The sequence below is a fragment of the Metarhizium robertsii genome (assembly GCF_000187425.2).
Source record: "Metarhizium robertsii ARSEF 23 chromosome Unknown MAA_Scf_11, whole genome shotgun sequence".
Lineage (NCBI taxonomy): Eukaryota > Fungi > Ascomycota > Sordariomycetes > Hypocreales > Clavicipitaceae > Metarhizium > Metarhizium robertsii.
This window is the reverse complement of record NW_011942151.1, coordinates 884,816-910,103: the sequence shown is the minus strand read 5'-3', so window position 1 is coordinate 910,103 and position 25,288 is coordinate 884,816. Positions and strand designations below refer to the sequence as shown.

The 25,288-nt window shown below is 51.2% G+C and overlaps 9 protein-coding genes across 9 annotated transcripts; 4 read left to right on the top strand and 5 right to left on the bottom strand.

Moving 5' to 3' along the window:
• Positions 1-757: 757 nt before the first annotated feature.
• MAA_11640 (uncharacterized protein) lies at positions 758-1,213 on the top strand (the record flags this gene model as incomplete). The annotated part of the gene is made up of 1 exon (XM_011412555.1): positions 758-1,213. The coding sequence occupies one exon, from the start codon at positions 758-760 to the stop codon at positions 1,211-1,213; it is 456 nt and encodes a 151-aa protein (XP_011410857.1).
• Positions 1,214-2,295: 1,082 nt separating this feature from the next.
• MAA_09926 (Potassium transport protein, high-affinity) lies at positions 2,296-4,966 on the bottom strand (the record flags this gene model as incomplete). The annotated part of the gene is made up of 7 exons (XM_007827924.2): positions 2,296-2,506; positions 2,614-2,657; positions 2,718-3,871; positions 4,038-4,406; positions 4,517-4,653; positions 4,733-4,853; positions 4,930-4,966. 7 exons carry the CDS (start codon positions 4,964-4,966, stop codon positions 2,296-2,298), a joined length of 2,073 nt encoding a protein of 690 aa, XP_007826115.2.
• A 6,369-nt stretch (positions 4,967-11,335) lies between these two features.
• On the top strand, positions 11,336-12,411 carry MAA_09925 (Aldo/keto reductase; the record flags this gene model as incomplete). Its single annotated transcript, XM_007827923.1, has 2 exons — positions 11,336-11,635; positions 11,710-12,411. 2 exons carry the CDS (start codon positions 11,336-11,338, stop codon positions 12,409-12,411), a joined length of 1,002 nt encoding a protein of 333 aa, XP_007826114.1.
• A 1,576-nt stretch (positions 12,412-13,987) lies between these two features.
• MAA_09924 (uncharacterized protein) lies at positions 13,988-15,415 on the top strand (the record flags this gene model as incomplete). Its single annotated transcript, XM_007827922.1, has 2 exons — positions 13,988-14,290; positions 14,369-15,415. 2 exons carry the CDS (start codon positions 13,988-13,990, stop codon positions 15,413-15,415), a joined length of 1,350 nt encoding a protein of 449 aa, XP_007826113.1.
• Positions 15,416-16,475: 1,060 nt separating this feature from the next.
• MAA_09923 (uncharacterized protein) lies at positions 16,476-17,360 on the bottom strand (the record flags this gene model as incomplete). The annotated part of the gene is made up of 1 exon (XM_007827921.1): positions 16,476-17,360. One exon carries the CDS (start codon positions 17,358-17,360, stop codon positions 16,476-16,478), a length of 885 nt encoding a protein of 294 aa, XP_007826112.1.
• A 2,037-nt stretch (positions 17,361-19,397) lies between these two features.
• MAA_11639 (uncharacterized protein) lies at positions 19,398-19,640 on the bottom strand (the record flags this gene model as incomplete). Its single annotated transcript, XM_011412554.1, has 1 exon — positions 19,398-19,640. The coding sequence occupies one exon, from the start codon at positions 19,638-19,640 to the stop codon at positions 19,398-19,400; it is 243 nt and encodes an 80-aa protein (XP_011410856.1).
• A 1,332-nt stretch (positions 19,641-20,972) lies between these two features.
• Positions 20,973-22,025, bottom strand: MAA_11638 (uncharacterized protein; the record flags this gene model as incomplete). Its single annotated transcript, XM_011412553.1, has 2 exons — positions 20,973-21,484; positions 21,557-22,025. 2 exons carry the CDS (start codon positions 22,023-22,025, stop codon positions 20,973-20,975), a joined length of 981 nt encoding a protein of 326 aa, XP_011410855.1.
• A 1,370-nt stretch (positions 22,026-23,395) lies between these two features.
• Positions 23,396-24,011, top strand: MAA_11637 (uncharacterized protein; the record flags this gene model as incomplete). Its single annotated transcript, XM_011412552.1, has 2 exons — positions 23,396-23,479; positions 23,541-24,011. 2 exons carry the CDS (start codon positions 23,396-23,398, stop codon positions 24,009-24,011), a joined length of 555 nt encoding a protein of 184 aa, XP_011410854.1.
• A 399-nt stretch (positions 24,012-24,410) lies between these two features.
• Positions 24,411-24,947, bottom strand: MAA_09922 (uncharacterized protein; the record flags this gene model as incomplete). Its single annotated transcript, XM_007827920.1, has 1 exon — positions 24,411-24,947. One exon carries the CDS (start codon positions 24,945-24,947, stop codon positions 24,411-24,413), a length of 537 nt encoding a protein of 178 aa, XP_007826111.1.
• Positions 24,948-25,288: the final 341 nt, after the last annotated feature.

Genomic DNA, 25,288 nt, shown 5'->3' with positions numbered 1-25,288 from the left:
GCTAAAACTATAGTTGAATTCAATGAATCAAGGTGATCTACGAGATTGCACAATGACGCATGTTCGACGCAGTCACGTACACAATAATAACAGGCCAAGTTACTGTGCGCGCAGTAACATGAAGCTAAAGTGGCTGCTGGCCGCCTTTGCATTTATTATTTCGGGAGACCTTTAATTTCACCCCTGGCTAACGGTGGCGATGCGAAAGTATGACGTAATTCGGATGGAAAGTGTACCAGTTCCGAGACCCACGGCCAGCATTTCTCACTAGTACCTTGTTTCTAACAGTGGTAGCTACGAGAGAGATGTCACCTCGGGTGTAGGAGATGAGCACGGCTCTTGCCGACTTGGAATACATGAGCGACTATTCTTTGCTCTATCATGGCTTATAATTTTATGATAATGCCTAGGATATTAAGTGCAGAACAAACCAGTTGCAAGGGCCAAGTTGTCGACGTGCGAAGCAATATCAAGCTTCCCCGCGCGGCGCACGCCACAAGCAAGCTGGGCCACCCAACTTGGCGGAGCATCATTCAAAAGCCGTGAATCACGACACACCATGCGCCAAAAAGAAGCAAGAAAAATAAGGGCATGAAACCCTCTTGGCAGTCTTACAGATGTAACCAATCTAACCAGGCTCCAAACCAAGCAGTTACAAATCTCCCCAAAGAGTACACACGCATCTACACGCAGCACAAATCACACAATCACTGTTGTCGCGACCCATCGTCGTCAACTCACCAAGTCACGAGCTTCAATGGCCGACTCCAACCCAAAAGTAACATGCCAATGCGGCGCCGTATCCTTTCGCACTTCCCGCCCCAAGCCCCTGGCAAAATATGTCTGCCACTGCACCGAATGCCGCAAGCAATCCTCTTCAGCGTTCGGCACGTCTGCCATCTTCCCCGCCAAGGGAATGTGGCCTCTGCCCGATGATGTGCGGTCCAAGCTGGGCGTGTGGACGCGCATTTCGGACAAGGGCACGACGCTGGAGTGCTATTTTTGCAACGAGTGCGGCGTGAGGGTGCTGCACAGGCCGTTGCTGCCGGATGGGACGCCGAAACCGACGCTCACGGTGAAGGGCGGTGCGCTGGAGGGCTTCACCTTGGAGGGGGCCAGGCATATTTGGACCAAGTCGGCAGTCATGCCTGTGCCGGAGGGGAGTTGGCCGGAGAGTCCAGAGGGCTCGGATGCGGAGACGGTTGGGGAGTGAGGCGTGGCCGTGATGTTTGAAGCGTGGAGTTGATGGGGGTTGGCGTGTGTGAGGGTGTTGCGTATTACGGGGTATGTGTGCGAGGGAGACCGACTGGGGAAGCGAGCTGCCGGAATTTGAAAAGGGGTTTGTGGTTTGATAATTCGACAAGCCATCTGGATTGGTTCGAGATGTACAGGAGGAACACCTGAGCATGTATGAGCCTGGCTTCCTTAGAGCGTCTCCCCCTACACACTATATCGATCCAACTACAATACTGTAAAAGTAAACGAAGATATTCTTTCTATACTAAGGTGTGCACATTAAATGTTCGTTATTGTATCAATTATTCTGGTAGGAACACAACACTGTAGATGCGTAACGATCCCCATCATCCCCTCATCCGTGTGCGTGCCGCGAGGTTAGAAGCCCTGTCAAGGTGGGAATCGTCTCCCATTTAATACCGTGAGAGACGTATGCACACTTAACATGGTTGTTTCACTATTTTGCAGTCGCCGGTAAATGAGAACTACAAGCATGGAGTTGAGAGCTGGCGATGCCGTGGCGAGGCGAGAACGCATGTGGGCGAGTGGCATTAAACCGCAGAAAATAGTTGGGGCGGCTGCTATGCATTGCCAGCTCATCCTATTTAAGACTATTAGATGAATCGCGATAGCTAGGCATTGAGAGGGCGAATTATGACCCATCTGAGCTGTAGGAGGATGGAAAGACGACGCTCAGATCCGGGTATGGGCTTGGACACACCCAAACTGCGCCCACGGCAATAGCTTTAATTCCAACGGGATGAATTTGAGGAAGCATTTCCGTTATTGAAGAACCAGGCTATTTGAGCTTGTTGGCCCCACGGATAGCTGCCGTCCCCGATAAGACGAAATGGAGCAGTCAGCCCAGCTGTAGTTCTGAGCGGCACGCTCCAGTATGCTTGCCGCCATTGCAAGGTACCTCTTTTATACGAGGACCTGGGCCCTCTATTAAATTATTTGGACCAAGGATAAAGGCGAGCGCTGGCCGGGTGCTAATCGCCTGACGCCCTTTCGACGCAACGCTCACGTCAAGTCATACCAGGACCATCTCCGCATCCGCTATTCATCCTCGCGCGTAATCCGTTCACGAGTAGCAGCCCCGATGAGATGCTCATCCGGAAGCATAATAGCTCTATCCAACGTGTACGGCAACCCCCGATGCCTCCCCCGTATCATCATGGCACAAATGACAAGTTTGCCAAACGTCGAGAATTCAGTCGACAGCGACGCGTTGATGCCGGGGTATCCTAAGCTCAGTCCAACGTTGCCGCTAGAGAAATGAAAAGAGCATTAGTTTGCTTCCACCAAAAATTTTTTACAAAAAAAGGAAAAACTCAAGGGTTACTTGTCGCCCGTGGGTACGCTGTTGCAACTTACTACGCGGAAACTGCCTCAAAGAAAATGGGGAACAACCCAAACGACTGACACGGTTAGCACAAGCAAGAGCGATGCGAAGAGAAGGAAGGAATAAATGACCATACAGGCTGTGCTAGATGCTCAATCTTGCCGGCTTCCGAAATACTCAGAACAAAAATCCCCAAGAAGATGTACCACAAGTCAAAGCTCAGCTGTGACTGCAGATGGCGAACGAGGTAGGACCGCCCGCTGTTTTCGTCGAGATCCTCCTCCGTGTCTACCTGGTAGATTCCCAATGACTTTTCCTCGTAGGTATTGGAGGCGCGGATGCTCAGCGCGATGGGGAAGGCGGAGATGTACATCATGATGAGGAGACTGAATTGGACGGCGGGGCTGACATTGGCGAGGTTGAACACGGAAGCGCCCGTGTGCCGTGACGATCCGGCTTGGAAAATGGCAGCCATGACGCGAGGGCCCGGAGGCAGGGACGCGACTTCGGCGTTATTCAGGTCCAGAATCAGAATGAAGAATGCGTCCATAAAGTTGAGGATGAAGATGATGCCGAAAAGGGCCCAAGTGGTGCCCCGTGGAAAGAGCAGCGTGTAGCAACGTCGCGGGTGGTTGAGTAGGAATTGTAGAGATTCTTGCGTGGCTGATTTTTGGGACACCGTCTTGGACATGGTCCAGAGGACGAGCCGGAGAAAAACGGGGTACAGGGTATTTCCTGCCAAGGTCAGGAAGGTCGAGAGGAACAGCGGCCACTCTGCCTCGCGAAAGGATATCATGGAGTCGGGAGTGAGTGTGAATCCAAGATTGTCCATCATGCTCTGGGCGGTGTAGAATGCCCACCAGATGCTGTTTTGGCCACATTGCTGCAGGTAGGCGTCGTACTTGGGATTGGCGTGCAGAATCCAGCCAACGAGGCCGATGGCTCCGAATATATGCATGCCAAAGAAGTAGACGACGACAACTTTGAGCAAGAGTTGCAAGCTTCTGTACTCGATTCCTCCCAATTCTTGGCGGTCTCGGCTTGTCAGATTATGAAAGCGTGAATTCCGTCCGATGGTTGCTCTCCTGGAGAGATAGGGCATTTGGTCGGCTGCTGCTCGATGTAATGTTGCGGCTCTGGAGAGTTGCGGAACGGTTGGGGTCCTTCCAATAATGAAAATGGATCCAGCTGCACTGGCAGCCCTGTCAAATGACCTGGCTCTTGTCAAGCGGCGTTGGGAATCTTCTGCATCTGCATCGCTGGAGCGACGTGTGGGTGTCGAATCGGCGTCTGTGGGTTTGGTAAGTACGTAATGTATTGGGTAGTGATGCTATCTAGGGCGTCGTGAGCTAACCACTGGGTCTTCGATTTCTCAATTCAACAATCGGATCTCCTGGAAGGAGGGGCAGAAGTGAGCATGAATATCCACGGCCATGTTTGGGGTCATCTAACAAACCTCTGTCTCGTTCACGCGGGCCAGGGATATACAGTGTACTATCTCTCCTGGAATTCGTAGGCTTGTCCCACACTGATGGATGGAAGGCAATGTGCTGGGTTGGCTTCTCAGTCGGTTCCAACGACAACTCAAGGGCATGGTTGTGTGTTTCCCGCTCCGGTCGAATCTCGCCGATGCCGTCGTCATTGTCATTGGCAGAAGGCTGGTTCGTTCTTTGGTTGCCGAGCTGATCGCCTACATGACTAGGAATATTAGACAGCGCAGCTGAAGCCGTGGATGATGAGGCTTGGGTAGGTTCAGCAACTTCAGGATCCGAATGCACCCCCCCATTACCAGATTTGCGCCTTTTAACGCGGATCAATGCAGGACCTGTGCAGCAAGGGAAAGAATTAGCCCGTCAGAGCCTCTCAGCATATAGGGATGGAGAGCCGTCCGTCTCACAGGGAGACCGGCTACCCCTGGCAAAGCTAGAAGCTTACCGAACCTGTCAAGGTGCTGATTGAACCAATGGAGGCGGACTACGACGACGACAATGTTGATAAAGCACATGTTTGTAAGTATGGGAATGAAATACAGGTACAATTGTTGGTAGAGCGCTAGATTCTTAACGTCGACGCTGCAGATGCCGTGTTAATGCAACTCATACTTCATCTTCTTACAGCCATCTCATCTCACGCCCGCCGAGGAAAACCTACGTGTTTAGTCCGGACTCAGTGGATGCGCTCGCTCCGAAAAAGTAAGCATCAATGGCTGCCAGGTTGCCATATGTGTATAGGACGGGGAATGATAAAAGCCCCATAGACAGTATCCAGGCATCTGAAGCGATTAGCACCAGCTGTTTCTTGATGCTGAGCAAGCATCTCGGGCCTCGGCACTTCTCACGTCTACTTACAATGGAGGGTAATAAAATTGACAGGGGGATGCCACATTGTGAGCGGACCGTTTGCCCATGTCGATTTATGGACGACGAATAAAAGATTCGCAGCTGACGTACGCGTGCTTTAGTTTGGTCGAGTCGAATTCGTCGGCGAGATTGTGAGCGACGGCGGTCTGAGGAATTGTACAAGAGTCTAGTGACGAGCCGACGAAGGCCAGTTCATCTACAAAATATGAGCAATGCCGGTGATAGATGAGCTGGAGGTGACGGGGGTGCTTGCCTTGCCTAGTTGCCATCAAGAGTTGCAAATCCCGGCAAATTCGGGGCCAGATGCAGACGCAAAGACGTCTGGTGACTTCTTTCAAGCCCAGCGCCACTTGATGTAGCAATGAGACGACTCATGCGATGTCTGCAAACGCTTCGACTGTCAATGTACAATGTCGACCCACCGTTCACATTTCGCTCCAGCAGCCACCCACGTGTGCCGCCACATTGGTGAACACCTAAAGGTAACTGATGTGAAGCAGAGTTGACGTTTGACTGGCACCTTCAAGGGCCAGTAGAGGAGCCCAGACCTGTGAAGCTGTTCAAGAGGACCCTCTCCGCCACATGCATGTCCGAGTCCTACCGGCTGGCGTCATTGAAAGACCCGACAAGTCTGAATTCGTGGACCAAGGTTTTTTGTTCGACGTCGGCGAAGCCGACCACCCTTTGGTGTCCGCTGGGAGACGTGTTCCTGAGAGCTGAGCTCATCGGAAACATGGCCGAGCGGATACGACGCGTTCAAAAAGGCCCAAAGGATTTTGACTCTGCGGGACGAGACGAAAATCGAGTCAAATGGCTGCGCCGCCCGTGTCAGGAGCGTGGTTGCACGCCAGGTCAACCACACCGTTGACGCGTTTGGTAGCCAACCAATCACTGACAGGCAGAGGTATTGGCATGTTGACCATTTAAAACAAACATTCTTATGCATGCCTGCCGTGAAAGGAGTAGAGCACAAGGTCAGTCACAGCTGCATCATACTGTCGCATTGCGAGTCTGACTTTACACTTGTGCTCAGGGCCACGGAAAGTGGCGTGCCATGTCCCGAACGACGGGCGTTGACAACGCTCTCTCAATTGGATACGACGTACCCTTTAGGATAAGGAGTCCTGGCATGGAGAGATTTGTAAACTTGTCTGTCTTGAGCATACTGGTGACCTACGCCACCACATTGAGGTCAAGGGCTTTTCGACAGGCCAGTCGGCAGCTTCGTCAGGAACAGGACTTATCGAGAGCCATGTCAGGTATGATGTACGGCGCAACACCGTAGAACCGTGGAAGCTATCAAGGTCTTCAGGGTGCTTGGAGGGCAAGACACTGAGAATATCGGTTGTTTGGACAGCCATGCCAGACGGCGGATGCGACTCGTCGGTCAAGCTTTTGTGCCCATTGGTCTCCAAAAAGGCTGACAGAACCTGAAAAGGAGGTGTAGCTACTCCAAAGTGCAAGGGTAAGCGAGAAGACAGAATGATGTTCTATCCCTGACTGGCACTCCCTAGTGCGATCGGCCGGCAGCAACTATCTCAGAGAAATTGTGAGTAATGTGGTTGGCAACAAGTATGCCTTTACCAGCTTTCTTGATTGCGCCCATGTATCCAATCCTTTGGATAGTTTCATGAGTGTCCTCGGGGGATAAAGCCAGATGTTGCAGAGAAGTCATGACCGTCCTCCGTGCCTCGTCACTTTCCTCCACTCTCATCCTGGTCTGATTCAGAGCTTCCTCCGCGGGGAGCGGATTTGCGAACCGATGATCGATACCAGGTCTGTTCTTTCGATCGAATTGAATGGTCATCTACTTGGGAAGTAGAATGAGCGGCTCTAGGCCACTCTTTATAAAGTCGCGCAGCAGAGCTCTAGTACCCAAGTACAATAGACATTGTCCATATGTAATTGACAAATGCCGTGGATTCAAGTAGCCATAAAACCGGAGTATTCGGCAAAGAGTGTATAATATTGAAACGCCATGTATCTGGGTCGAGCGAGGAATTAATATCGTACCGGGAGATGTGCCTGAATGGGGAAAGCCAACTCACTCTCACACAGCCTGCATGTTTAAGCCGCACACGCTCTTGTAATTCATGGTTCAGATCTCTGTTCATGTAGCACCGAGCCTGGAACCTGCATGTATCGTGACATGATCGCCTGCAGGACAAACACAGTCCCGGATTCAGATCCCCGGACTCCACATTCGCGACGACGTGGTCATGTTGTAAGGCCTTCCGGCTGCAGGAAGGCTCTGGACGAGGTAAGGCGCATATGTTGTGCATGCGTTTTTATATACACACCTCCTTTCTTGTCTTGACACCACGCCAAGCTTCTTGCACTGCGTCAAGTCTTCATGTTTACCAACAGTTGAGGTCGAAACACTTCACCCATGGAAAACTGGCACGCACAATGTAGAATTCCCAGACATTCGGAGCCGACCGACGGTGGCGACTCTTATATCTTTACTTGCTCAACGTGGTTTCTTCATCAAATCTCTGCCAGCGTCAACAGCACTTGAATACTTTCATGTTCCCCTCATCTATTCCAACACTTCCACGCCAGAACACGTGAGTGGACAATAAGTCGACCAATATGAAAGGCATGATCGAGACAAGTGAACTACCTATGTCATCTTCGTCCCGTAGATACACGAGGAGTTGCTGCAATTCAATGCGTCGCGCCGCAAGATAGCCCAAAAAGTCCTAGGGTCGTCTTGCCGCCACAACGGTCCACGAGGTCAATCTTCGACATCTGTGGAAGTGATCCCAACTGGAAGACAGGTACTAGCTGGGACATATGGGGTCCAGTTATCTATCGGGCTTCTTGGCGTACTGTGATAGGCATGCCACCCAGCTGCAATGAGACTGCTTGAGATATCGCGACACTCCACAACATCATTACTCGTCGGAAGTCCTATGGTCAATTGCTTCCGGCCATTCCTTGGCTCCCTTGGTGATCCGGTGATAGCACTACGCGCCAACTACTACCAAGCGTGCTTCGTCAAGATGCCGAGTCACATGATGGGAGGACCACATTCGCACGTGGGAGACCGGCAGAGCAGAGTGCCAGACGCCCTCCCATAATGAAGGATTCCGATCTCAGCCGAACGAGGACCAGATTGGTGTTACCAAAATAGCTTTGCAACTGGCCAGCATGTTTGTTCTGCTCTCTTTTGCAATCTGGTTTGTCTGTTCTCGCTGTGCCTTGGGTATAAATGGCAGTAAATACCAGAAGTAAATACTTTTTGGGTTCAGGGAAGTGTGCTTGGAAGTAGTAGCCAGGCATGGTGGCCGTAGGACCCAAGAGGCGATCGATAAGCTTCACCGGTTCGACTCGACGCCTCGTGAGTTGATGCAAGTTTCCGATGTGGCCGTTCCTAAAGTCTTTCGCGACGTCACCGCCGGACTCTCGGACACATGGACATTGGAAACAACTTACGCGCTGGAGCTGCCATTCAAGTGGTGCTTTCGACATAGAAAATACATCTAGATCCGGAAAACCACAGAGAGCCGCGATGATTTGATGCGTTCCGTTCCGCTTCTCCTGACCATTTGAGGAGGGAAAGAAAAAGGTGGAGCGCCAGCTTGTGACGATGGAATCGTTAGCTAAAGGCCCCATACGCGCCCAGGGAGATGGTTTGTAGCAAAGACGTTGAAGTAAACGTTGGCTCGCGACTTTCTGAACCATGATGCTGAGCTCGTGTGGGCAAGAGCGTGAGAAGAGTGCTGCTGAATACTATAGTGCCGCCAGTGGAATTCGAGATGAGGCTTCGTTGAAGGTCCAAAGTCATGATGGTGGAGGGGAGGACTGATTGAACCTCATTTGGATTCATTGCGCATTTTGTCATCAGGTTGGTCGTCCCCTTTCATGGGCTTAGCGGTGTCTTTGGCGTTGCTTCATTTCTGGCTTCCCGCCTCCCAACAGCATCGTCTCAGCCTCGCTTCCAACCACAATGAATGAAAATGGCGGTGTCTAGGCCCCCGCCGCAAAAACAAATGCATTTGCGCATATTTGTGTCGCGAATATGCTATAGATGGTTTGCATGGCGAAGCTCACGCTGCGTAACACGGGCGACATCCGGCTGGTACACTGCACAAAGTTTCGACTTGACGTTGACCGTACCGTCTGTGTTTCCCCAGACTAAGTGGGCTCGCAATCAGAATCATGTCGAGTCTCGACTGTGTGGCACCAGCCATTAGCTTAAGCCAAGGTCGAGGCCAAATTGCCAAGAGATGCAGTGACCGGTCAGACTCGGGAATCGACTTACCTGACAAGTTACAACCAGCAGTGGCTTGGCTGATGAGATGCGCGTCTGGAGTGCATATTTTGTACTTGGTGGAACCAAACATACCCTTGCTGCAGATGATGGAATCTGTCATTGTGGGTGCCGATGCCTCGGGTTGTTGGCCGGTCCCGAGACTTGAAGATGCAGCCGAGAGGTGTTTTGAGCTCGTGCTGCTTGAATTTTGGCCCCATCATCAGTGATCACTGATCAGAAGCAGCCACGTGACTCCCAACCGCGGCGCTCTGCTGAAGGAGCTTCTTGGCGGTTTTTTCTACGTGCACCAACGTCAATCGCATCGTTTATGTGCTGGGAAATAGAAAAGGAATTTGTCTTGATTCTACCGTTGACGCTACACGGTTTTTAAGGTGGGTTTCCTGTTTATTGGATGATTTTTGCGACATGTGGCTGACCAAATCAGTGAGCTCTACGGAGTAAGATTCTGGCAATTCCTCGATGGTGCGTTACACCCTGACTGATGCCGATACGCATGGGAGACGTGTGTGTTGCCCAGCTCGAGCCGCTCGGTGCTCTCGGCAGATGCATCATGCATCCGGTTGTTGAAACTTGAGGGTACCCTGCAAGAACTGGCCCTTGTTCATTGCCGCTCGATCCAAGACCAGTGGTAGCTTAGCCAATTCCAGTTTCTCGTGGCCTGGAAGAGCTTTGGTATTATTGGCAGACATCCGCAAATGAAGACGCACACTAGCTCTATGATGGTACATGAATGGCGTTGCTGCTGTGATATGTCGAGTTACTAATCTGTCAGTTACAGATGCCTAAATGGCCACTTCGGTGCCGTACGTGAAGAAGAAAGCCAGTTGAGCCTGGCAGAACTTACCTGAGGTGCCAACACCAAGCGAGACTGGCTCCGAGCTGTGCAGGAAGCTTTGAAGTTGGCAGCCCTGCATATTCTTCTGTGAGCGTACCTTGCCTAATGTGACAGCCAGCTCAGGGCGTTCTGCCAACCAAGTTGCGTGTTGTTCCGTCATGTTTTTCGATACTACATCGTGAAATGAGTATCGCCATTCAACGCCATGTTTTCCACTGGGCCAAAGCTCTCTGGCATCCACCAATGCCAACACGGACTTGTAGTCCGATTGAACAGATCTGGCTTGAGCTTCAGCCACGGCGTCGTGCCCAACGGCAAGGCTTTCTGCGCAAGGACGTTAACATGATATGTTATCAGATAACTGACTGAAATGCATAAGGAGAGATGATCACCAAGTGGTGAAGCAGAATATGAGACGTGGCAGAACTGGACCGGCCAAGACGGCTGTAACCGCAATGATCGCCGTGCTCAGGCTCTCAGTAGGATCGAGCCATAGGCTGAACCAACACATGGATTCGCAAGGATTCTGCCCGCGGTTTCTGGGAAACACAGGAGTCAATCAGCCTTGGGGGCCGAACGAGGAAATTATCTTGCATGATACGGAGTACACGTCAACTGCAGTGGCTCAGTCAATTTGATTCAGGGGTCTGCCGTCTAAACCACCGACCAACCATCTTTTGCATATGCGGCAAGCCAATCGTTGTTACGGTTGAAACTCGAGGGATTATACTCAATCTCTCGTACCAATAGGCCCCTTACTCGTCGCCTCCTCATGAATCCTGTCAAGCACGGCTTCTTGACCTTGTTAGTTGAGAAAATCCAGGTTTGACCGACAAGTTCAGGCATTTTGCTACAACGAATTGATCCCAAGAGCCGGGAAACATGGGACGGCCTCCAGTCACCGAATTTGTTGGTTCTGTTACTCCGTGGTAGTGCCCGCAGCCCCGAGTGCCCGACCAACACGTCCGGACTCGCTTTCCGACAGCGCTGCAGTCGCATGTCATATTGTAATGCGCCACACGCAGAATGGACACTGCAGTGACACGACGTCCTGCAGTGCGTGGGGAGAACGAGTAAGAGGGCTCGAATGAATGAAGACATCTTGGACGAGGCTGGGGGTATGTTGGCCAAGCAGGCAATGCCTCAACGTATTTAATACCCGTCTTTCCTCTGACATCTGAGTGGAATCTTCAGAGATCATCATCACTTTCTACAGTATTTCCAGAGCGTGGACAAAACCCTATCATACTTCTTGCCCCTTCTACAACGTCTAGATCACCATGGCTGCGCCAAAGATTTATTTCGGTACCGTTCTGTTCAACGCAGACCAGGGCTACAAGTCGGCCGAAGACGTCAAGCCATGGCTCGACGCCTTGTTGGAGAGCAAAGACGCCATCAGCGGAGTCGATACCGCCGTTGCCTTCCGCGAGTGCCAGGACTACTTGGGCCAGCTCAACTTCGCGTCGCATTTCTCTATTTCCACCAAGGTGACAGGTGGTGCTCACCCAATGCTGACCGCGACAAAAGACAATGTCATTGCCCAGGCCAAAGACTGCCTGAACAAGCTAGGCGTAGAGCAGGTACGTTGCTATTTATTTGTCAGAGTGCGAACTTGCAGCTTTGCAAAGCTAATTTATTACTTTCCCACCCTTAGGTCGACGTTCTGTACCTGCAAGCTCCGGATGCACGCGTCCCCTTCGAAGAGACGCTTGCTGCCATTGACGGTCTTTACAAAGAGGGCGTCTTCAAACGGTTTGGCATTTCCAACCACACGGGCGAGCAAATCGAGCAAGTTGTTCAGATATGCCAAAGCAAAGGCTTTGTCGTTCCCTCCGTGTTCCAGGGCAGCTACAACGCTATTGCGCGTCTGCCCGAGACGCAACTGCTCCCCGTTCTGCGTAAGCACAACATTGCGTTTGTGGCGTACAGTCCCATCGCGGGCGGCTTCTTCGCCAAGACGTCGCAGCAGTTCCGCGACCAGTCTCTCCAGGGCCGCTGGAACAAGGCAGGGCTTTTCGGAAAGCTGTACCAGTTCCAGTATAACAAGCCTGCGGCACTCGAGGCGCTGGACAAGTGGCACGAGATTGCCAAGGCCGAGGGCATTTCGGGCGTGGAAATGGCGTACCGCTGGCTGGCGCACAACTCTGCCCTAGATGCCTCCAAGGGCGACGGCATGATTATTGGTGCATCGAATGTTGAGCAGTGGAAGAGCAACCTCGCGGCGATCAAGAAGGGCCCTCTGAGTGCCGCGGTGGCGGCCAAGATTGACGCTCTTTGGGCGCCTTTGGAGGCGGGTTCTGTTCTCGACAATTTCCATGCTGTCAAGGCACTCATGGGGGCTGGGCCTCCCAAGTAGTCGGCTTTGCGAGATGCAGATGCCGGGACTTTGCTATCTTTCTTTAGTCTAGAGCGGAAACAGGGTACTTGGACATGTTGCGAGATGCTAGGTTGCTGCCAGGACGGATGTTAGGTTGAAGCGTTGAACTAACCCAAACATCTTAAAATAGCGGCCCGTGGCCGATTATCGCAAATATTCAACTCCATATGTGCGCATTTTGTCCCTTTGCTCGTTGTAGTTGCCGTGACCGTGCGACGCCTGCAAAGCTTGTGTAACTTCAAGTTACTGCTTCAATCACAGGCGCCACATGTGGTATGTGAAGGAATTGGGCATACCTAAAGAAGAGTATTCTATGCGACATGGCAGGTAAGAATTAGACCGGAGTGTAGTCGTAGCACTACCCATCGCAAGCCACCCTGGACGTCAATGGGAGGAAACACCTATTGCGCAAGTCAGTGTCAGTCCATCCTTTCAATCTTTACTTTGTAATGCACTATAGCGGGGCACACGAGCCAGAATCTGCTGACTGTTGGTCAAGATAGCTTTTGTAGCAATTGAGTTCATCTAAACCAACACCGAAACTCTTGGACTCTTGGCGTATACTCCGGGACTGCAACGTCGGAAGCCTCAGCAGACGCCGGGAGGCGCGAGCGGCCACGTGTCTCGGAATGCCCGCAGGGGCCTCTAGTCAACATCAATAGTCAAGTAGTTCATCATGCGAATGTCAGTTGTCCCCCCCCAGCTCGTCAGGGCCGGGCATCAGTTCATAACCTGGCTCGCACTCCGCGGCCGGCCGTTGCTAAGTGCAGTCTGGGGAAGTTCCATGTCTGTTCTCTGTGAAAGACCCTGGGACCCTGAACAATCACCTATACCCGATCTGTTCTAAGATGTCAGTGAAGCCCACTTGACCTAATAAGCCCAGAGGGTGTACCGCGAACGATCCTGGGGTATCCATGCAAAGGTAAATTGACAAAGCGAATTTCAGGCAACGGATTTACGGACTTGGCGAAGTTGGCAACTAAAACTAACGTTTGTAAGCTACAACATGACGCATCAAATGCCGTGGTGTCTGCGGAATATTCCCGGTCTTGTTAGTCTGACTTTAGGCTTTGGCATTTTATGCCAAGTCGAATGATGGACAAGAAGATGGCACATCAGGACCGCAACGTTGAGGCGAATTTGCCCAAGTGATCCTGAAATTACGGCAAATAATAGTTTTGCACGGACGAGCCAGACACATGTTAGGGCAGTGTTCGTAGGAAGGGAGGTTCCGCAATGGCTATTACCGATGCAGAAACGAACGAAATCGCATAATGGGACGATGCTGCATGATAGTACGATGACGCATAGAAGGAGAACCCGGTGTTGGCTTGGCACGTAAGTAAGGATGAAGATTCACAGGTGCCGACGCCAATGTATAAGCACAGGTGCATGTATATAAAGTCAACCCGATGTCAAGAGAAAATAAACTCATCAACAACATTCTTTCATTATTCATACTACAAAGTCAACACAAATACGAGTTCATACCCTGCACTTGTCTGGAACTCTGTTGAGTAACTCGTCGTCTTTATACGGCAAATATTGAACCACGATGAAGCTTTCAATCACACTAATCACTCTGCTGGCCGGACTGGCCGCCGGAAGCCCTGCCAAGATCGACAAGCGGGATACAGACAACGGGGGAGAACCTCTTAAAGAATACTGCGCCATCATCGGGCTTGAAGCCGATACCATCAAGGTAACTGATGAAGGAATCGCAGCGACCTGTCGTTCTGACCCAGCTGTTCCCCCCAAAACCCTCCAGTCGCGTGAAGACGGGGCAAAGTTTTGCGAGAAGCTCGGCATGCAATTCAGTGTCTCTGGGAGCCTTGACACTGCCATGAAGTCTCCACAGGTATGTGCAATCCGTGGTGGAAAGGGAAAGGTTCACCTGCAGTTATTGCCACCGTGCTAATGTACCTGCTGCCTGTAGGTTTGGTGCAAGTACGCCGACGACGGCGATAGCAACGCCACCGAGCTCATCGCCAAGTTCGCAGATGAAAACGGCAACGTTAACCAAGACAACCTCAAGGACTTCCTCATGGGGCTATCGAGAGATGCGCCCGGAACAGTAACCGGCCTATACAATGCTCTCAAAGCCGCACCCTCCGTGACCAAGAGCAAATTCGGTCTAGGGGGAGCTTCGGGTACCGCCGGAGGGTTGGCGACAGTCGCGTACGACTTCATGATGGCCAATATGAAACCAGGCGGCTTGTTTGGCGCCGACACAAGCTTCGGCCGGTGGCTCCGAACGAACCCCATCTACGGCGCGTCCGGAACCCGCTCATCGCCGTTTGACACGACGGGAAATGTCATGGTGTACTACAAGCCAAACACAAAGTTGTGCATACCCTTCAAAGACGCGAGTAGTGTATTTTGGAGCACATCCGTCAAGAGATGCAAGTTTTGGCACGACAAGAACGACTGCGATACGTCCTACGCGTACGATGCCAGGACGGATATCGGCAAGGAACTGCGAGAAAGGTGCACCAGCGAGCTTGAAAGAAACGGACTGCCCGAGAAGGAGAGGGAAGAGCAGATGCGCAGAGAAGAAGCGGCATGTATTCGCCCCCGGTGGGTTTGCGGCAGTTTGGGTAAACGTGTGGGAGATCCGTTGAACTTTCAGTACTGCATGGACGACTCCGAGGCAGCCAAGAAGGCGTGCGATCTGGCCGGCTGGACTTATAGAATCGGGCGGATGAAGACTGAGGCCGAGGAGGAGCAGGAGAGGGAGGAGCGACTGCAAAAGGAGGAGTCGGAGTGTTTCCATCCTCGGGAGTCTTGCAGGAATGTGTATAACAAGTTCCTGTACTGCATGAGGAATGATTGGGAAGAGAATGAGAAGTGCAGAAGAGAAGACTGGAGACCGACTGAGCAGCCGACAAAAAGTAGCGAGTGCGTCAAGATCAAGTCGCACCGGGTACCTGGTGGCCCTTATTATACTGCCGTCTGTGTGCCTGAGGGTGAGGGCAAGGCCTAGGTCTGTATGGCTATCTAGGCTACTCAACTGCTGCACTTGATTACCATTTTCGGTGCACAAGAGATGGGAGAGTAGCCGCGAGCGCGGGGGTGTACTTGAGTTTTGTGTTTGCTTGGTGAATTTAACGAGCTGCTGCGTGGTGTCTTGGTGCGCCTTCGTCTAGGATAGTCAACAAAGTAGAAATATAGCACCATATACTTTGCATCTTCTGGGCTTGCCTCCTTGGGTTTGAAAACACTATTCATAATAACTTCGGAGGGTATGAGTATATACGAGAGCAAGGCTTCAAGGATCAAGTGGCATAGCGGAAATGCACCGCTGCAAGCAATTTCGAAGTACCGAGGCACTCTGGCCATCTACAAATAATCGAACTTGTAAGTTGCATTCGCTTATCCCCGCCTGGGTACGATCCTGAAGGTGGAGTGACGGATATGTTATCCAGAACGGAACCCCGCGCCGGCGCGGTTCCTTCTACGGTCCCGCTTGACCCGGAGTGCCGATAAATATTACCCCTTTCGGATTGCTCCGAGCACCAACGCAATTCACCCGAGACGAATACTGTATGCTTCTACCTTCTGCTTTTGCTAACGCTGGCAAATAACTTTTTGTTTTCTCTGGCCTCAATTGCAAGAAACCAATATCAGGGGGATCTGGTCACCTTTAGACGATTAAAGGATGATGTAAGTTCACATACGACAATAGCATTTTCCCCACAGACATGGCTATACACAGGCACCCCAAAGAAAGAAAGTGCAGCTAAATAGTTCAAAAAACCACCCTAAACTTATCCAAGAATAGCCTCCGTTCAAAGCGACATCAAGAGATTGGCCACAACGTCATAATGACGAGCCGGCCTCGAGAATGTGACACGTAGAAGACTTGAGTGCCATGCTTGTCAATATTTGCACACTATATCATATATCACATTCTGCACAAATTAAATCTCAAATACATCATCAATACAAATGACAATCCAATGAGCCCATAGCAGTCAGTCCATCCTGCATTAGACTAAAAGCACAGCAAGACCCAAACAGCGATGACTCCTCCACACAATCGCCTACCAAAATACCACATACGTAGCATCATTGGGAGTATCCTTAAAGTACAACCTATCCCCATCGCACTGCGCATTCAGCCAAGTCGGGTTTTTCAAGCCGCCATTGCCGTCACCGCTATTAAACTGCCCGCGCAGCTTATACACACTCGAGTACAATTGCTTGCCATTCACCCACCTCGTCTGCCTCACATAAAGATTCGTCGACTGGAACCACATCGGGCTAATAGGGTCGCACGGCAGCGCGCACAGCAGCCCGTTGCCGCCGCCGTGCGAGGGCGACACGGCACAAGTATCCTGGGGAGCGAACCAAATCCTCAGAAAGTGGTCCATGATGTCGCCCAGTCTGCCCCAGTTTCCCTTGCTCTTCCACGAGAAGCTGATGGAGCCGCACGCGGAGCTGGTCCTCTCCGTCATGATCTCGACGGGCTTGTCGCGCGTGACAAACTCGCCGTTGACGTCGTGGGCGGCCTGGGTGACGCCCGCGTAGAACTGCTTCTGGTTGCGCTTGTTGTCTTGGTGCAGGTGCTTGCCGGTGAGGCCGCCTTTCCAGTAGATGTTGGGGGCGTAGAAGTAATTGCCGCATACTTTGATGATGGACATTTTGGGCTTCTCTTCGTTTCGCACCCAGTTGTGGACGGTGCCGTCTTGGTAGTACTGCGCGGCTAGGTTGGAGTTGCGGGACCACGATTTCGACGTGAGGACGTCGAAGATTCCTGAAGCTGCGAGGGGAGTAATGTCGCTGGGGTCGGAGGAGATGTTGCCAAGGGGTATTCCAATCTCGTATGCTGCGGCTTCAGGGGGCGCTGGTTTTGTCTCGTCTACGTCTTGCCCGGAAACAAAACCGCGGAGGCTGGCGGATAGGAGGAGAGCCGACATATAACGCATGATGGGTGTTGATTTTGTTTGACTATACTTTATTAGGGAAAAGATATTGCTGTGTCTTGGAAGTTGGAATTTAGGGCTTTATATACTAAAATGAAAGACGGCCAAGACACTATCCTGCTTGGCTTGGATTCTACCAAGGCACGCCATGTGACTTCTCTTTTTCTTTTGTCTGTATTTCTGTCCCCGCACGTGAAATCCCGATGCGAAATGCATTCGCAATCAGAACCGGTCATTTGCGCAGTGCTGGGCCGCCGTTGCACTTTCTACGACATGCACATGTCCGGGGAGAGTCATCGGCGGGACAGAGCGATGGATGCTGGACTCTTCTGATTTGCGAACTCAACTTTGCCAGAGCACGTGGGAGATACCTTCTCTGCGCCGATTTCAACAAATTGCACATATCTAGTATATATATCATGGTGGTACCGCTGCCCTTGGTAGTTCCCGAGTAGGCACGGAGCTCCTCTTGGAACTTTGGGTAAAGTCACAAGCTGGCCTTGGTGTAGTGGTTCAGTGGCGGGCGGGATAAGCTGTGAGTATGATAAGATGTTAATGCCATCTGGTTGGTTTGTCTCTTTTACGCACTCTGCATATAGTGCTGATGATTGCTCCCCAGTCGGTTATGCACTCAAGTCTCAGACAAAGCCAGCGAGACACCATGACGGTGACCAGCAGCATGTGAGACCATGACATGAACTTGACAGGCATGCCGAGTGACTCTATCAGAACTGCTGGCATGAAGCTGAATGAAGCGACACTAGATTCAAGGCACACACCAAAGAGGTCCGGCTAGATGTCTTGCCGTTTTCTTCGCCGGCACCTACCTATACACGTAGAACATGGCCTAACAGCTCACAAAAGTGGATGATATATGTCAATGTCACTGAAATAATGACTGTAAGAGTGCTGGCAGCCACGCTACGGTGATGGCATGCCCGATGCATCACATCGTGCATGCTGCGAGGTCACACTTCAGGCACTCAATGCCTCTCCTAGGCCCGGGTAGGCATATTCACACCTCAATTCAGGCCATCTACTTGACCATCTCGATAGCATATAGCTTCAATGACGACGCAGATGGGCTATTCAAGTCAAATGTTGTTTGAGAAATAAAAGCTGCATGGCGAAAAAGTCCCCAAAATGTAGTGTCCATCTCAACAACACCAGCGCGGCCTGGAGTGCGTCGAAACACGGAACCAAGATGTACCAGTGACCTCTCAGCCGATCGGTAGTGAACACAACGCTTGCTTATGCATGTGGCGGCAATTGACGCCACGGGCAGAGCAAAGTACCGAGTAGCCAAGCAATGGTAAAAGTTGCCTTCATTGCGGATTGCCCTCGCGCAGAACGTCGATTGCATCTACCCACGGCGCCCAAACCCTCGTCTGCCTGACCTGCTTCGCGCTGCCACATGTTTATCCATGTAGGGCGCGTTTGTAAATGTGTAAACGTTCCATGGTAAACGAGTCGTACCGGCTGAGCGTGATTTACGCCCTCGTTCAAGCGATACGGTCAACCTCGGTCGGGAACCGTCCAGCATATAATGCTGAACAAGACGGACAAGAGAACGACGGCTCCGACAAGTGCAGCGAACTTGGGGCAGCTACACACTTTTTTGTGCGGTACGGTGAAGGCAAGAAGAGGGCATGTCGGAATCCGAAGCCAAGTTTTAAGATGCACAGGCGGCTAGGATCGGGTCGAGCCACCAAGCGGCTGCACCTAAAACAAGAATCCTTTAAATGACGACTTCATATGCCCAGGGCTGCTCAGAGATAGTATCCTGTGCTCTTAAAGTTTGCTCCGTGTTACCCTGTCGTGCTTTTAGTCGCCGGATGGTTCTTCGCCTCGACACCATGGCTAATATGTCTCCTATCAGTGCGGCTTCTGTTAGCATTCTGATTGCTAAAGCGGCAGGTCTACTTGACAGGGGCAGGCACGCACTTGATGACGGCTAGATACAGGAAGACTCGGTGCATGCGCATTTGATGCAATATAGCCAACTAAAATGCAGCCTTGGTAGCAGTTTGCCAACCACCGTCAGGGACCAAATTCTTCTCGAACATGGTCATGTGCAGTTCGAACCGACATGATTTGCCCAGACAGGGGAGCACCCAATGTCTCTTGAATGCTGGAAGTTTGTTGCTCGAAATCGTGAGCGCGGGTGGGATGAGTGATGTCGTTGACGGGAGGAGCTTCGCAGTCGTACTTGTATGCCATGGCTGCGCTCAGTGCCGACGCGGAGGCGGGGATACGCAGCTCGCGGGCGGTTCGTGGTTCCATCTCGAAACAGCATTGAAAGATTCACGGACTCGGATGACGCTCACTGCAGTTGACCTTTGAGGCGATCGAAATGAGCAGCGCAATAAAGAGTCTTGTGACGGTGCGGCGTGATGCCAGTGAGGATGATGCGGCAAGGCGGAACAATTAAAGGGACATAGAGGCTCTGACTGAGTAGGTTGCTGTGAGAAAGGATGCGCTTGCTCTTGCAAAAAAAAAAAAAAAAAAGACGGCAAAATCCTCAAGAGGCTGGAGAAACTCCGGCCCAAGATTCATTGTTCATGTGCTGAAACAGCTCCTCCATTGTACTGCCACGCACAGGCACAAATCCGGCGGCCTGCATGTTACGAGTCAACTTGGACGTGGTGTAAACTGGATTTCCCTTTGGAAGCACGTGTTGCCATGAACAAAAGGGTTACTCGCGTCCAGCAAGGTTTGAGTGTACACGGACCTGGGTGAGGTGGAGTCAAGTCTGGTATGACATGGAAGCATACATGTACCAGTTGACGTCTCTTGTTGCCATTTCCGTTTCTTGATTCCACATGCGGCAAACATGATTCGTGGGACGGCCGGCTGTTGCCGTGCATCCCCACCGTGGCTTATCCATCCATCGACGTCGCGCTTCCGCTTTCAACATTGAAACAAATTGCTGCCAGTTGTAAAACGCCTGCCTTGTCGAGTCCTCGTTCACATGCGACGCATCCTTTGTTCGCAGCTTGTCCTTGCCACCCATGAGTCACAAGGTCACGCGTGGTGAGCACGCGACCAACAGCTCGTTTGGCTTCTTAAAAAAGCATACTTGGACATGTCTGGTATGGGAACTTTGCACGGCTGCAACCTGTATCTAGCGTCCCATCTAGCGGATCAATACACACAGCTGAAACAAAGGTATCAGCCTTCAAAGGTTACAAAACAACAAAGAAAGACATCACGAGAGACCGGAGTCGGACCTTGAGCGAGGGCCGCCTCAGGCACTAGCCATCACTCAATTCTTGCACTTATAGAGAGCTCTGGTCCCTCGAGACCCTGTGGAAAACCAACGATTCTTGACACAATGAAATTGCTTGTTGAATTGATGTTGAACTATTCATTCGATTCCAGTATCATGCCCTTGTTACACACTGTTGAAGTGATGCAACTTCCTCCATCCTTCAATTTTCCTGAATCTCGTCCTCCCCCGCTCTGTTTCCATCGATGGTGTTATCCCAAAAAACGACAGTCCAAAGTCTCGCCAACATGCATCGGTACAGCTTCCTCGATCCTTAAAATGGAACCTTCTGAATCCAATGCCTCCATGTCCACAGGTTGTCTCGTCGGTAGTACCGTCATGTCCAATCACAATCCCATATTCTGACCGGGCCAAGGAATAGTCGGCATTATCCCCACCATCCAAACGCCCGTGTTGACACTAGCCTCGTAAATCCACGGTGTGCCAATTTCGCCGATAGTTGTCATTAAATTTTGTGCCATCTTGGCCCACGTATGCTGGTCCAGGGGCCATAGATAACCGGTCCTAGCAGTGAAGACGGGCCTGCTGCTGTGCGCGGCAATTACAAGATGGTTGCAACAGTAACCAGCCCACCTAGAAGCCGTAAGACCCCTGAGATCCGCAATCTGACACCTATCTTCACTCTCAACGATCTCGTCATAACAGTTTATAAGAGCGAGACCCATCCCCCTGAAGGCAAAGCCTGAGAGGTCGACAAATCGGACAAAGCCACGAAGATGGACGTTCTGATCACTGTCCAGCTCCTGGCACATCATTGCGATGAAGGCGTTGAAATTTACCCATTCATCGTGTCGGAATGTTTTGAGATCCATGCTAGTATGGCTTGTAGACCAGGGCCCTTTTTCGGAGAGTTGCGTTAGTAAAAAAATCCAGATGTCCTTACGTGGCCAAACCCCGCCTGTATACATACCTAATGCCCAATGGTCTTCCAGTGCGTCTTTGAATTGATCCGGGACTTGCCCGGACATTAAGCGTGTATTTGGAGTGTTGAGGACTGTCTCGAAAATGTCGAGCAAACATTTCTGTCCAGGGTGCTGATCAGGAACACAGCTTGCGAGGCGGAGAAGAGTAGCGAAAAGGGCTGGTATTTTTCTGCCTGGGTTCTTTGCTCGCCTATTATAGGTTAAAGCGAGCGATTTGAATATTTGCTGCCGTTCTGCATCCATGGCGTAAGAAGGAGCCAATTCGACTGTGTTGGCATACTCCTTTATAAGATCCCCCAAAGGCTCGCTCTGCAAGCCGTGATAAAAGCATGGTGCATAGGCTTCGGACCGATAAGGGTGATTGACTGCTTCGTCAAAGGCGAGAACCAGCTCAGGGACCACTCTGTTTAAACGGCGGTCGTTAAGGTGGGTGATTTGTAATTGTTTCAGAGACATGATGGGAAATAACGTGTAAAATAGTGTTCTGAGGTGAAGAAAAGGATATGGAGAGGATGGATTGTCCGGGACATTGTCAGCTTGTCGACGGCAGACGAGTGGCTCTATATACCTGGAGAGCCTGATTATTCACAGACCATCAACAGTGGCAGTGAATCAAGTCATGGAGTTGTTCATTCTTTATTCATCGAGTAACACATTCCGTGTTCGAAAGGCTAATTTCCACCTTGCAGAGCCAACTGCTGCCAACGCCTCTCGAGCTGCACCGTTGACGCATGATGAAATGTAAAACATGCAGTAATAGTTGCTCTACGGCTGAACACGCCCGATGTACAGGTTTTTTGGTCCCAAAGCTGACACACCAACCACGCAATAGAATAGGCACGATGCTCACCGTGCAGGTCTCGACACCACACCACAACTCGAGCCGCTATCGAGGTAGAAGCTTCAAATGAGCGGTACATTAGCGTTGGGAGATTCAATTATTGTCTAAGGGTATACCAAACAGCTATCAAATGAACCACAGCGCAACTATTTTTGCCAGAATGCTAGCATTCACAAGGCCGTTTATACATGTGAGCAGTTCTCATGTCAAGATGCGCCGGCATGCTAAAAATATCCTTCGAGTGCCGTGAGTAAAGATATAACGACATGTCAACAGTATCAATGATTCTTCTTGTTTCTCCGTCCCTTATGCAGAAAGGCTGCTACACAGCAGCTTCTACGTGTTACATGTTGGCTCTCTTCTCTTTGTGGCCCTGGCACACCCTCCGTGAACACAACGAGCACTGCTCACCAACAGGCTACTGTCACGCATAAACACAGCCTTGTCATTTTTTCTTCTCACACATGTCATGCCGTTGTTTGACAGAAACTGACGGCGCGGCCAACATGCATGCAGCCCGGTCGTTGCACCGCTTGGTGCCACGCAATCGCATCATCCTCAGGGGTCTCATGATCGGCCCGGCCCCCAAATTCACTGCAGTACGAGGATCTCGGGTGTTTAAGTTCACCTGGAGTTCGGGGTAAAAGTGGCCAGATCCCCCCCAACCCGCTCTGTTGGTTGTTGGCCTTCAATGTTGGGTATCGGGCATTGCGCGGTGCGACTCCAGGCCCAACGCCATGCATGGCTTAGGAACCCAACGTTCTTATATATCTGTTCTCGGTCTGTCCATGGAGTACTCGTCAATCTCCTCAGTCCCAGTCGACACCCTTTACTGATCCCCCATCTTTCAGGTTCACAGGACAAGCCATGGACGCATCGAGCTCGAGCGCATGGGGGGAGACAAGTCGAGACATGGACCTCGACGAGACCATGACGTACCGACTCACAAGCGCACAAGCCATTTTCACGTGTAGGATTGCTGACTATGGCCAGTGAGTCCGCTGACTGGACACATGTGACGCGGCAAAAACGTTCACCTGCGAAGAATGAGCCCCAAGACGAGTCTTTTGTAAGTTTCTCGTTTCAGCAACCACCTCCCCGCTTTGTATGTCAAACTCAAACTGCCATAGTATTCTTGCTCCAACTTGCCACCGAGTCACCCCGGCCGATACGTGAGGGCATCCGATGTCAGAGCTCAGGTCGCCCAAATCCCGGAGTACAACCATCAAATCGAGGGCAATTCCAAAGATTTCAAGAATCTATACCCGAAGAATTTTGCAAATTTCGAACAATTCTCCGCCTTGGAGTCTTGCCATCCGAGAATAGAGTATCCCTTGAAGTTGAAAGGAGTTCAAATGTGGCAGGCCAGTGACGGGACGGGAACGGCGGGCGTTCACCGCGTGATTTGCGACAGAGACAGAGGATATAGGATGGGCGTCGATGTAGTCTACCATGACACAACCAAGTCATCCAATCCGGCAAACAACTTTACCCAAGCGAATTATCACAGGCCCGAGGCGGGGGAAAAGGGAAAGCAAGAGAGGCACAAGAACCATCGACGAGGAGAAGGCTCTGGATCGTCCAGGTCTTCCTATTACTAGCGACAGAGACGGCCATATGAAATGCCCCAGGACAAGATTGAAACGAATTTGTGCAAGAGGAGCGAGATTTTACCGACAGGTGGCTTCGGAATGCCTTTCCAATCATTGATATGAGTTTATGAACAGCGTCTTTTCATTATTCCCCTCGTTTTGTTTACGAATAGCTGACAGATTGGTATTTACATCAGCAAAGAAATGTTTCATGACTCAGACTCATCAAACTCTCTACGACAGTGACGTTCACTTACCCAGTGCACAAGAGACTCCTGCTCACCCCTCTTCCAGCGACAGTGGCAGCTATTGCGCTTTAAACTCTGGTTTCTGGTGTCCATCCCACGCAGAATCTGTATACACGCGATACAGTAAAGGCAAACGAGCAAAGTCATGTATTGCCCAGTTTTAGTTCTCGACACTATAATACTGCACAGACGGCTCATTCGAATCCTCTCCTCTCATCCTCTCATCCGCATAAGACAGCGCCCAGTCTTTAAACCGATGGATATCAAATTTCTGCACCCAGCCCTCCTCCTGCAGGTTTCGAATGGCATCCTCAACCCACGTCACGCAACTCTGCTGGGGATGCGTATTTTTCACAGGGAGGGGAACCTTGCCGAAAAAGCCCTCAAGCTCCGACTTCGATACCCCGTCCGGCACATTTCCAATGACGATACGCCCAATGAGCTTGGTTCCAAGAGCAGGGTCGGCATCGGTCTTGGAACGGAACCACCAGTCCATAGTAGGGTTCTTCATTCGAAACGTGACGGGGTCAATGTCACTTGCGTCGGTGGCATCAAATACGTGGCAGTCTTGTCCTTGGCTCGTCTGGGGCATGATGAGGATACCCCAGTGGTAGGCTTCGTAGCCAAACGCTCGTCGGGCGTTTCCTTGAGAAAAGTGGTCTCGGTGGTACAAAGCCACCGTCACCAAGTCGGCCATTGTTTCGCGTGACAGGGCCTGACAGCGGTTGGAAGAAAGTAGAAAAGAAGTTGGATGCAGAGGAACCCGCTGGTCGTCCTTGTCACCCGCGGTTCCTGGTTGCCGTGATTCGCCTCGCGGGTGGCGGGTGGCTGTTGATGTAAAAACTGGAATGATTGGTTTGATTTGCACGCATGATAGCCACTCGATCTACCCCGCAGATTATGTAATGCGAACAAGAGGATAGGGTCCGATCGCAACATAGAGTCGGAGGCAAAAAGCTTTCATCAGACCGGTGCCTGGCTATCGCGCCCTGTGCTGGAATATAGTATTAATAGGAAATATTCGCGTATACTTCCTAG